Source organism: Suncus etruscus, chromosome 2, assembly GCF_024139225.1.
Source record: "Suncus etruscus isolate mSunEtr1 chromosome 2, mSunEtr1.pri.cur, whole genome shotgun sequence".
NCBI lineage: Eukaryota > Metazoa > Chordata > Mammalia > Eulipotyphla > Soricidae > Suncus > Suncus etruscus.
Genome location: NC_064849.1, coordinates 130,452,805 through 130,465,825, shown reverse-complemented (window position 1 = coordinate 130,465,825; position 13,021 = coordinate 130,452,805). Strand labels below are relative to the sequence as shown.

General features: G+C 36.5%; 1 protein-coding gene and 1 non-coding gene across 2 annotated transcripts in view; both read right to left on the bottom strand.

The window, feature by feature from the left end:
- Positions 1–13,021, bottom strand: part of ARHGEF28 (Rho guanine nucleotide exchange factor 28) — a 291,674-nt gene that overhangs the window by 71,623 nt on the left and 207,030 nt on the right. The window contains exons 18-23 of the mRNA XM_049768833.1: positions 11,774–11,918; positions 11,557–11,684; positions 10,044–10,184; positions 6,335–6,582; positions 3,304–3,426; positions 1,379–1,496 (exon numbers count right to left, since the gene is read on the bottom strand). Coding sequence (XP_049624790.1) covers positions 1,379–1,496; positions 3,304–3,426; positions 6,335–6,582; positions 10,044–10,184; positions 11,557–11,684; positions 11,774–11,918 — 903 coding nt within the window. The remainder of the gene's footprint in view (positions 1–1,378; positions 1,497–3,303; positions 3,427–6,334; positions 6,583–10,043; positions 10,185–11,556; positions 11,685–11,773; positions 11,919–13,021) is intronic.
- Positions 2,527–2,633, bottom strand: LOC126003135 (U6 spliceosomal RNA). Its single transcript, XR_007493674.1, has one exon. It is a non-coding gene; the product is annotated as a U6 spliceosomal RNA (small nuclear RNA).

The window sequence follows — 13,021 nt, the reverse complement described above, 5'->3', positions numbered from 1 at the left end:
TCAATAGGCCAAGAGGTCATACTGTGCTGAGTCACTTCATTAGAATGGGCTTCTGAGAACCATTAAGAATATTTGACTACTCTGTATGTATCTTAAAATAATAGGGGAGGAGGAAGCCCAAAAAAGCTGAGATTTTTGGAACAGCCTTCCCATACTTGAGATAAAATAGAACTCCAGGAGGTCAAGCTTCAGGAAGTCAGAAGGTGCTTGAAAGAGAGAATAAAACTGGTGGAGAAAATAAATGGTACCTTAGAATCCAGAACTAAATGCAGAGACACAGTAGACTAGTGGATGAGTACAAGTCCTCCAAAGACTCTGCATAGTTCCAGGTTCTAAGTAACTTATCTGGGGATTAGAGAAGGGTTGGGCTACTTCCAGTGATTCTCAGGGAATACTTTTGGCTCTTTGCCAATCACTTCTAATGATGCTCAGGGACCACATGTAATTCCAGGGATTGAACCAGGGCCAATAATATTTTTTGGGTTCCACCCAGAGGCCCTCAGGAGTTTCTCCTGACTTTGCACTCAGAAATCACTCCTGGCATGCATGGGGGACCATATGGGATGCCAGTATTAGAACCACCATTCGTCCTGAATTGGCTGCGTACAAGGCAAATGCCCTACCACTGTGTTATCTCTCCGGCCCCAGTCAACCATATTCAAAGCAAGTACTTTAACCTCTGTACTTCCTCTCTTGCCAAGTTCTAAATATCTTAAATTAGTAGGATTTTTTATCACAATACTTCAAGAAATAACTTTCTCCAGGCCCATGAAGAACTATGCTTCACTACTTGAGCACACTCACCAGCTATTCGATAACCATCCCTCTATGCACTAGGTTCTTCTGACTAAAGATAGTATTTTACAAATACAAGAATTGAGTGGAAAAAATTAAAGTTGGGAAAAAGGCATAGCATCTTTTGATGTTAGGGGCAAATTACTACTTGGCAGTAGCTTGTTATTCAAAGTTGCATCAACTGGGCCTCTTGTTAGATATTCAACCTTGGGTAATGTTATAAGAGATAACTTTAAAAATTGAACCTATCCTGAGACTGAGATACAGCACAACAACAAATAAGGCACTTGCCTTGCAGTACCGTCCAGGTTCAAACTCCATAACTCCATATGATTCCCTGAGCACCGCCAATAGTATTTCCTGGTTACAGAACCAGGAATGAACCCTGAGCATCACTGAATGTGCTCCCAAGAAAACCCCTAATATATAATTAAATACAATTGATTCTATCCTAACTCTAATCATTTTCAATTGTGGAAAGTTTTGAGTACAATGAAACAATCTTTGGCAGCTGTTACAATACCTCAGTTATGGCCCAATTCATAAAAGAAACTGATGCTTGTCCCTGAACAAACTCACTTACCCTTTGTGTACTGCAGTATTCTTTCTACCAAAACAGGGTATTTTGTGATGCGCTGAGTGACCAAGAGAATGCATTCAGGAATTCCTCTGCGACGAGCCAGAAGATTACTGTTCCGGAGCTTAAAATATACATATACATTTTTTATATACAAAAACTATTTTCTTTGTAGGTAGAGAATGAGTAACAAAAAAGATCTGCAAATATATTATTGTTCTAATCAGAAGTACCAAAAACATATTACCAGCAGTTAAACTTGGAACAATGTTATGAAAGTACATCTTATCAGAACTTTCAACAACCTCACTCATATGAGACCTTAAGAACTTGTATTTACACAATACAAAAACCCCTTCCTTACACCTATATTCATTGCAGCACTATTTACCATAGCAAGACTCTGGAAACAACCAAGATGCCCTTCAACAGACAAATGGCTAAAGAAACTGTAGTACATATACACAATGGAATATTATGCAGCTGTCAGGAGAGATGAAGTCATGAAATTTTCCTATACATGGATGTACACGGAATCTATTATGCTGAGTGAAATAAGTCAGAGAGAGAGAGAAAAACGCAGAATGGTCTCACTCATCTATGGGTTTTAAGAAAAATGAAAGACACCCTTGTAATAATAATTTTCAGACACAAAAGAGAAAAGAGCTGGAAGTTCCAGCTCACCTCAGGAAGCTCACCACAAAGAGTGATGAGTTTAGTTAGGGAAATAACTACATTTTGAACTGTCCTAATAATGAGAATGTATGAGGAAAATGGAGAGCCTGTCTAGAGTACAGGCGGGGGTCGGGCGAGGCGAAGGGAGACTTGGGACATTGGTGATGGGAATGTTGCACTGGTGATGGGTGGTGTTCTTTACATGACTGAAACCCAAACACAATCATGTATGTAATTAAGGTGTTTAAATAAATTTATAAAAAAATTGTATTTACATATGAAATATGTATATTTCATTCCAAAAGAGCATTTTTAATACTTTTATACTAATACTTCAAATATTTATTCATAGATAAAAGTTTTTTTAATTCATGATACCATAGGTTTTTATTATGAATTTGTAGGTAGCCATTTCTTTCTTCATTAATTTTTCCTCTATGCTTGTTATTATCCATCAAAACAATAAATTTTTTAAAATTTTTTATATGGAATGCTTCACGAATTTGCATGTCATCCTTGTGCAGGGGCCATGCTAATCTTCTCTGTATCGTTCCAATTTTAGTATATGTGCTGCCGAAGCAAGCACAACAATAAAATTTGATGTTAATTAGGGAAAGATTTTCTGAAAAATGTCATTAGGTTCTTGAGTTCTTAAGTATATTTATTTTTTAAGGAAGAAAGTCTGAAGTGCTCTCAAGATAGTAGATAAAGATTTAGTCTATTGACTTTTAGAATAATATTCTTCAAAATTAAATTGGACACCAAAGAAGGTGAGCATTTAAAATAAGAGAAAGTAATAGAAAAGAGCACAGAACTCTCAAGAGTATAGCCAGTATTCAAGTTTAAAGTTTAATGGACTTAATATTTTTAACCTGTCAAATTGTTTAAAGATGCATATTGCATGTAGGATAACATGCATCATGGGTTAGCTTCAGTTGGTGATAGGGTGTTTTCTGTCGTTATTTAACTCTTTGTTTGTAATTTTTCAGAGCATGGAACAACATACCAGGATATTACAAAGGCGCTCAGATACTTGGTACACATGAGTTCTCAAACATAATGGATGAAAGGGAATCATTTGGGAGAAATATTTCACTAACTGGAAAAAGAAATTTTCCATCTTTGTTACAAATCCACCACACTTCCACACCCCCTAAACAGAAACAATAGTACCTACACATGTAATTTGTTGAGATCTTTAATACACATGAATTCATGCTTGTTCATCGTTTTGCAATAGTTTCAAAAATACTTGCCTTAATAAAATTCTGAAACTTTTTATTCTGCTGAAGTTCTTTAAAGAGGCTAACGGCTTCTTTGTGGTGACTACAAAATTCTCCATATATTTTCTTCATTTTATTTGCATTTTCTTCTGAAAACTGTGAAAATGACATTTTAGTGATGGTTTATAAATTTAGTTCTAAACATTAAACACCAAAAAGAACAATTCATTATTAGAAAATAAAAAAACATCATGGAAATTCTGAACATGATAACTTCTTTAGACCATTGGTACTGCCAAGCAGTAAAGGAAGACACTGAATCTATGAAACTGATAGTTCAATTATACATTGAAATAGTTATATAATTATATAACTAATTATACAAAATACAAAATTATACATTGAACTAGTTATATAATTGAAGAACTAGTTATATATAATTATTGAATTAAACAATTCAATTATACATTGAAATAGTTATATCACTAATTATAAAATATATGATATCTCCATAATTAGTGGAGTGCCAAGTTATCATTTACATGTCAAGGTTTGATACATTTATAAATGAGGCAAGGTAGGTGGCAATATTTGAAGGTCTTTGGGGAGATATGACCTCATACCACAGTTGGCATCTATACTTTCCAACCGATCATACCCAGGGGCTCAGTCATACTTGGAAATACTTTTATCACACCTGGATAGAAAGGCAGGTTATCACTGCCAAGATATAAATGAGTAGAAATCAATTTTACTAACTGATAATGATATAAGTATAGACTGTATATTTCTGCAGGTTTGATCTGTAGGAAAATCCCATGGAAACTAACCTTGATTCCAAAGTGATATGAAAAATTAGCTGAGGTATCTGTATAATTTTTGTATTTTGCATAATTAGTTATATGTATCAAGAAATTATGATTAAATATCTTACAATAATCAAAACAAGAAAACTAACTAAAAGACAAAAAAAGGAGAAATACATAGATACTAATCAGACAAAATGCAGGTTCATTCTGAACATTGAAAACTGCAATACTGATGAAAGAAACCAAAGATGATGAAATACCTGGGGAAATATGTAACAAATATAAACTGGAATTGGAAGATTCAACATATAAAGACGTATTTATTCCTCGAACTGATAATTTCAATGCAATTCTTATCAGGAATAAGAATCCTAAGGAAGTTTTCTTAGATATGAACAATATTACACTAAAATTTCTATGGAGGGCGTAGGAATTAGAATAGCTAAAATATTAAAGAAGAACATGGGCATCTGAATAAATAGGAAAGAATAAAGTAGATAAATAAAATGAAATTATACAACTCTAAACTTTCATGGATACTTTGTAGAAGATAGACTCTATAGGCCAGTAGAACAGAACAGGGACCAAAAAAATACCTGACTTGATTTTGCCAGAAGAGCACAATGTATTCTTCTTTTTCTCTGAGTGGCATATCCACATCCATGTCTCAGGATTTTACAATTTTATTCCTTAGGAAACAACTTTACATAGCATTGGGGGCACAGAAATCACTTGCTATTCTCTCTATGCATGGTCAACAATAGGGACACATGGAGACCGGAGAGGTGGTGCTAGAGGTAAGGTGTCTGCCTTGCAAGTGCGAGCCAAGGAAGGACTGCGGTTCGATCCCCCGGCATCCCATATGGTCCCCCCAAGCCAAGGGCAATTTCTGAGCGCTTAGCCAGGAGTAATCCCTGAGCATCAAACAGGTGTGCCCCTCCTCCCCCAAAAAACACAATAGGGACACATAGCAACTTAAATCCTTTTCTCTAAATAAGTAGGGGTTTTCCCATGAAGGAGACATTTGCAAGCCATTCAAAAGACCACCAGGGCCATCCTTTATGACAGACAACTTCTCAAATCTTCTTAGTATGAATCCGGCTTATAGCCATAGAAATCAAATAAAAAAATTAGCCAAACATGTGCAATTGTTGTTAACTATAAAAGTAACTAAAATATTTAAGTACTTGAAATTAAAATTCATGATTTTTTTTACCATAACTATTACTGCCAGTGTAAATTTTTATGTTGTCAAACATGGAGAAGTTTTCAAGCAGCTACAATGATATTCTTAGATTTATGTATGAAAAATATTTGTATTTTAGCATTTATAACCATAAGTGTAACTCCCTCAAATTTAATAGACATACCAACAATTTCTATGTGTTATAGTGTAAAATTGCTCCATAATAAATTTTTAGAGAAGATGCAATTTGGTGTCAATAGAAAAAGCCATACTAACGCAAATAGGTATAAATAAGCATATACTTTTCCCTTAGAGTAATAAACATCTACAAAAAATGGTACTTAATTGAATTCCTAGGAGTTTCTTCAAATTGACTCAGTTATTCAAAAAATATTTATAGTACCAAGCTCTGTTATGGATGCAAACAGGCATGAATCCCCATGTTACTGGAATTTACACAATAGTTTTATAAATACATTTTTGATAAATAAAACTTCCCTAGAATATTAGAGTCCTAATATAAATTTTGAAATGGTCAGACAAAAGGTTTTAAAAACAGTGTTAGTGGAGAAAGGAGATAGTCCATTCTCACTGAGCATGTATAAGTGTCTCATTTAGGGTAGACAAAGTTATCTAATCACCAAGGTAAGAACTCAAGGCTTTGATGATAATAGATCTACCTCATTCCTTCTAAGATGAGGCCATATTTGTCTTAGAGATATCAAGGAGATTATTAAAAACTCATTGGGTGTGAGGAAGGAGCACGTTATTCAAGAATCCATCGCATCAAAAAGAGTACATGGGATTTTCCTAAGAAATTCAAGAGGGCTGTGTTTCCTGATGAAGACAGTGCTATGACCAATTCTGTGTCATACAAAGGAAACCAGTTGTGTAACTAGTTTCTCACACATACCAAAGGCAAATAAAAGAAATCAATACAAACCATCTGTCAATCAGAGCAATAAAATCAATGACAGTTTCCCATAGTGTTTTCTAACACTGTAGAGAGATGATGCCAACCATTAGGTCTTTAAGGTTAGAACCTTTAATTCTCCCCCTTTTATTTTACCTGTTGTACTAGAATATCTCCAATTCGATCGATGACAAAATTCCTGTCGCTGTCAACACAGGATTCCTGTCTTCGCTCCTTCATACTATAGAAGAAATGTTTATGGATTTCAAGTAACTCATCTAAACAGGGGAAGATTTTATCCACAGTGCTGTGGTCAAGCTGCAGCTCTTCTTTCATTCCTTTCCTGAAGATCTCAGACATGATGAACAGGGTCTGTATATGATGCATTTCTGTTTGCATTAGCTCTGAAAGGTGAGCACATACAAGTTTTACAACTCTAGTACCATGTTGGGGAGGAATAGAGATGATATCTGGAAAAATGTAAGATCTTGATTTTGATACCCAGCAAGACATGTCAACCCCTAACACACACACACACACACACACACACACACACACACGCACGCACAACATCTGGGTGTAGCCCTTATTATCCTGAGCCCATACTGGGGGTTGACTCCCCATAAATTTTTTTAAAGTATTCCTCCTCTCTAAGTTAGTAGCTAAATCCTTTGTTATATAGAGTGAAAGGATAGTGTTCTTATACCACAAAAGTTAGTATTTATTAAATATTACTAGCTTAAATGTTAAGCTTTTTTGTTTTGTTTTGTTTTTGTTTTTTTGGGGGGGTGTGTTTTAGGCCAGTCCCAGTGATGTTCAGGGATTACTCCTGGCTATGTGCTCAGAAATCTTTCCTGGGTTGGGGACCATATGGCCATATGGGACACCAGGGAGACTGAACCTGCTAGTGCAGGCAAGGCAGATGCCTTACCGCTTGAGTCACTACTCGGACCCCAAGAAATCATTCTTGGCATAGGCATATGGGATGCCAGGGGGATCAAACCACGGTCTATCCTAGGTCATATGTGTGCAAGGCAAATGCCTTACTGCTGCACCTAAAATAGCTAAAAATATCAAACTCTTTTTTTTTAGCTACTATAGAATAAAACATGCAAGTCAAGCTTATATATATAAAACAATCCAATGGATCTGTAGTGTCTACCATGTAAGCAGCTAGTGTAAGAGAAGTAATGAGGCCTCTTCAACTAGGAACCAGGTCTCTCCTGAATGCTGTCTAAGCTACAATAACTTGATTTACCTACTCCTTTTCTCTTATTTGGGGAATACTTTTTGTCTCTTTGTATTGAAAAATTAATTTGGTAAACTAAATGGAATTAAATAGAGTTCAACAAAGTATAAAATCATATGTCTTTTTTATTCCTGGATAACTTAAAAATTTCATTTTCTCCAAGGGTAAAACATTTAGACATCAAAAGATATCAAAAAGAAAGTGGAGAAAACAATTCACAGAATGAGAAAAATATCTGCAAACCATATACCTGCAAATCAAACATCTGCAGATCTTACAAGGAATTGTATTGAGAATATTAAATAATCTCATAATTAAAACTAGGGATGTAGCTCAGCAGTAGAACATTTGCTTGTATGTGAGAAATCCTGGATTCAATACCCAGAGCTGCCAAACAAACAAAACATAAAAACTTCATAACTCAACAATTTTGAAAAGTAACCCATTACAAAAATAGGCCAAATATTTAGAGAAATATTTCTCCAAAGAGAAATACAAATGACCAAAAAGTACATAAAAAGATGCTTAACATCCTTAGCTTTTAGACAAATATAAGCAGAAACCCAAATGAGATACTATTTTATATACAGAAGGATTGTGATAATAAGAAAACATAGATAGAAAGAAATGTCCATGAGAATATAGTTCTTGTGGGAATCGAAAATGGTGAAGCTGCTCTGAAGAACAGTGAATGAATTCCCTTACAAGTTTATCAGAAAGTTACCATCTGGATCTAACTTAAAACTCCCCAAAATATGCATCCATTTTAATGATTTTATGGGGAAAAGTTTTCTATCACCATGAAAAACAATAAAATCATTAATATGTGCTATAAGGATCAACTTTGAAAACATTATGCTAAGTGAAAGAAACTAGTCACAAAAGACTAAACACTTCTATTTACAAGAAAAAGAAAAATAAGGTTCCAAGCTAGGAGAACCTCTGGGGACAAGAATAAGTGTTTGCAGAATTATGAGTGTTTGCAGAAGTTGGAGGGCAAGGAGGGGGATATGGAGATCCAGAAACTTTTTGAAGTTGGATAGAGGATGATGGTGGCACAACTTTGCGATTATATTAAATAAAAGATTCAACACTGAAGTCATGTGAATTTCATAGCATACAAATCTTACATGTATCTCTAAAATGTATCATGAGAGAAAATAATTATTCTAATTTGTGGGGACAGCAAATGAAAATTTCCAGATTCACGTTGTTTTGAGAAAGAATCTAAAATATCAGCCACGGAGTGTAAGCAAACCTAAATGTAGCTTTGTTTGCCACTTTATCAAAACTAAAAATCTCTTTTAAATTGGGAACCCACTAACTTTAAATGATTATTTCCTATCTGTTTTTACTATCTCCTCTCTACTATTATTTCACTTAACCCTTTCAACCTATTTATCCATTATGATTCCTGAAATAGGCATACTTTCCCCCAGCTTTAAAGTCTACAATGTAGTAGAGAAGGCAAAAGAAATTTTCCTATAGAAAAAGCCTTTAGGACATGAAAGGCCATGGTATGAATTACAATTTGTTGTTTATCCAAAAAAGATTAGATGGTTTTCAACAAGATTTCAATGAACTAAATAAATTTTAATAGCATATAAAATCAGAAGCTAATGGGTGGACAGCAGCTGGAATGAGAATAATTCAGGAGGAATACTAGAAGGAACCAGAAACTTCCTTTCAGAAGAAACTGTCACCTCCTCCAATGAAACAAGGTCAAAGGGTATCACACTATCTCTCAATGTATTAACTGCTGCCTGACACAGCTGAGTGAGGAGTATCATCATCACCAATGGACTTTGGGGTCCAGACTGATACACACAGGTTTAAGTGAAAAAAAAAAAGAACTAGTTTTGGGTCTGAGAAATAGTACAAGTTTAAATTCTCAGCACTACATATGATCCACCAGCACCACATGTGGTCCACCAGCACCGCCAAAGAACACCCCTGAGCATAAAGCCAGGGACAGCATTTCAGTATGACCAGGTGTGATCCCCAAAACCTGAAAACACCCATCTCAAAGGAAGAGTTAGTCTTACTCTTGAAGTAGGGTATCTTGCTATGATATTTCAGCTTTATACATCTGCTTTATACATTCATCTTTTTAAACTTCCATATTGGATCTCAAATTAAACTTGGCCCAATTCATAATGCCTAGTTCTCATAGTATGTAGGAGTAAATCACACTGGAGTTGAATCTCTTATTCAGGATTGCGGCACATGATAACACACTGCCTAAATTTGGGACCTGCCAGTCCTACTACCATCTACCTTAATAGATGGAGAGGCAGTCATGGGGCTGAGTGAACATCTACCTGTTCTATCCCACACTGACATGAGATGAGGTCAAAGAAAATAGGCCATACATAAATACACTTGAAAATCATATGAGAAATAAAAGTCTGCTTTTCACACAATAGGAGCAGCACAACATTTAAACCTGTGTATCATCCTCCCCTTTTTATAGATCATGAAACTGAAGTCCAGGTGAGTTCCATCAATATTGGTGACCAAGTAACCAGGAAAGAGAACTTAGATTTGAATTCAGGGGAGTACACTCTTTCCTCTGTGCCCCATGCTCAGCCTGAATGCAGTACTGGAAATACTTACCAAAAATGACATCCTGTCTTTTGATGACGTCCTTTTCCTGCCTACTACAAAATGAGGGGTCCACCACAAGACTCCACGATTCAGCTTCAAACTCCTGGGCATCACTACTGAGGTCACTCCAAAGAGAAGAATCCACAACATCTGATGTATATTGAGAAAAGAGGCAAAGGAGAGTGAGAAGGAGAATAGAAAGAGGTCAGCCTATGCCCACACATCACAGTCATGCCCACTCATTCAACCTGTCTTGCCATAGAAACCACCAAAGCAAAATAATCTTGACATAGAGTTGGAACACAAAAGGCAAACTGATAAAAAAAATTATACAACTCAAGAAGAGTGACTATAAATAGGCCACACTTATCCATCACAGCCATGTGGACATTTGGAGGGGTTTTTTTTTCTGTTTGTTTGCTTTGACTTAGTCTATTTTTATTTTTTGGTAATCTCCAGAGTTCCTAATATACTTCTAGAATATTGAATACACTGGATCCTTTTGCCCCAGATTATTATAGACTGTACTTGTCCAATTGATTTTTTTTCTTTACTTGGCTTGCTGCCTTTAATATAAACATGAGACAGAAGGTTAGGAGTCAAGTCACATGTGGGCAGTTTTCTGATAGATTTGAAACACACACACACACACACACACACACACACACACACACACACCTCCTCTTAGGGAAACAAAAATTCTATTTTTCCAAATGACAATCCTTAAGGAGAGTTTTAGGTCAGGGTATTAAAGATGAGATGGCAGTGCACTTAAAGAATCAAGTCTTCAAGTCTAAAATTAAAGAAAAAGATTCCGGGTAGAAATCTCTCCTACTTTTACTAATCTCTTTTCAATTGGTGTCTTTTATTTATTGCTACAACTCAAGTACCATATTAAGTCCTATACTACAAAATGTACTTTATTAACAAAAATTGTATTATTTTCAAAACACAAAAGCAACCAATGAGGATAAATAGGTAAGATCCAAACAAATCCGGTCTAAACTACAGCATATATTACACGTGTATAATACTCATGCTAATTCATCAATTGATATGAAAAATTGTAAGAATAAGTATCATGCAAGCTCATTATTTTCTTCATTATGTTTGTGGCATGCCCTTTTTGTAAAGCTTTTTAAATGCATGTTTTCTTGCTCACTCTCCATGGGTTTCCTCCTAGGCTACATCTTTTTTACTGGGAGGCCCTAACTCAAACAGAACATGAAAAAGAAAAATGAGGGGGACAGAGAACTAGTACAGCAATGAAGAAAATTAACCACACACAAGGTTGACCTCAGATCCATCCTGGGTACCTCATATAGTCACTCTAGTACTGCCAGGAGAGATCCCTGAATACAGAGCTAAGAGTAAGCCCTGAGCACTGATGACTGTGCCCTTCCCCCTAACCACCAAATAAAACAAAGAAGAAAAGACCATTTTCATTTTGCAGTCTTCCTAAGAGAATCCCTTTGTAAAATGTTCACAAAAACACAAAGTCATTGCAAGTACATTTTCTCACCTTCCATTAAGAAGGACTCTGTGGAAGGAGAAGAGCCCATGGGCTGAAACACCTCATCGGAATGAGATCTGCTTCTCCAGCTGTTCCCGTCACTCTCTGATTCCACAGATGTCCCTGACTTCCTGAAGCTGGGGGGACAGGAAAATGAAGAGGGGGGGTTAGCCCCAGGAGCAGCTCAGAGTGACAAAGGTGCCAGTGCAAGGAAGCAGAGCCTTACCTTTCCAAGGTGGATCCTGGAATGCTCCTGGCCAGAGAATGGGCCTGCCCTGTAGACTCCTTCCTCCCGGCTGGCAATCCAATGGGCATGGAGGAAGATGGGTGCAGAGAGAGCCCTGGCTGGGGGACTTCTCTAAACGAAGAATCTAGAAATCAGAATGGCGGCTTCAAACAGTGTTGATAGAGGGCAGCAATTACAGCAAGAAAAAAGGAGTCACTTCCCAGTCAGGAAGCTGAACACTGGAAGGGCAGCTTCTAAAAGGTGTCACATGTCCAGCCTTGAGTAGGCCTGCCACCTCCCAACACCTGCTTCCAAAGTCCCTCCTATTTCACACCCTCCTGCTATCCAGGTTGCAGGCCCGCTTCAGCATATCCATTTGGACACTGTGGGCGTCTGGGATTCTCCAAACAAATAAGAAAATGGAATGGGGAAACACTGGCCCAGCTTTCCCATAAATCACTGCTTGTACTCCTTAGAGCTGACTTTAAATAGATGTAAGTGATTATTAGCACTATTACTGGTGTACATGCTGGGTGTATAAACAAACAGACACACAAAGCATGTCAATGGATTGGAATGAGGCTGGGGAATGAGTTCTTCATGGTTTTAGACTTTCAGGCAAATGAAACCTTCAAATCAAACTAGGTTGTTTTTCTGATACTCTGAAAATAAAATGATGCCTGGTCCATTCTAAAATGTTACGGATATACTAACACTGCATTTGATATAGACTCTATATAAATAAAAAATATTTCAGGGCTGTAACATAGCTATAGCATGCCCATTTTCAAGCAAAGATCTAAGTGAATATACAGCATATATGAGGTTTCTTTGGGGTGATCGTTGGTGTATGAGGCATACCTGACAGTGCCTGGAGCTTAATTCTGGCTCTATGCTCAGACATCACTTCTCGAGGTGCTTGGAAAACCATATGGGGTGCCTGGGATGGAACCAGGGTTGGGCATATGCAGGCAAGAGCCCTACTCACTGTTTCAGTCCCATACAAGGAATTTTACTTATATGATTTGACTTTATTTTCATATTGCTCAAGTAAAGAAAATAATAAATGATACTCAACTTAAATAAATCAACTTTAAGAAGTATTTACTTTGTTGTTGTTGTTTTGTTTTGCTTTTGGGTTTTCTCCTGGTTCTGTGCTCAGGGATCATTACTGACTGTACTTAGAGGACCATATGGGGTGTCATATGGTCATATGGAAATAAATCCCAGGTACAATCCTAGGTACAA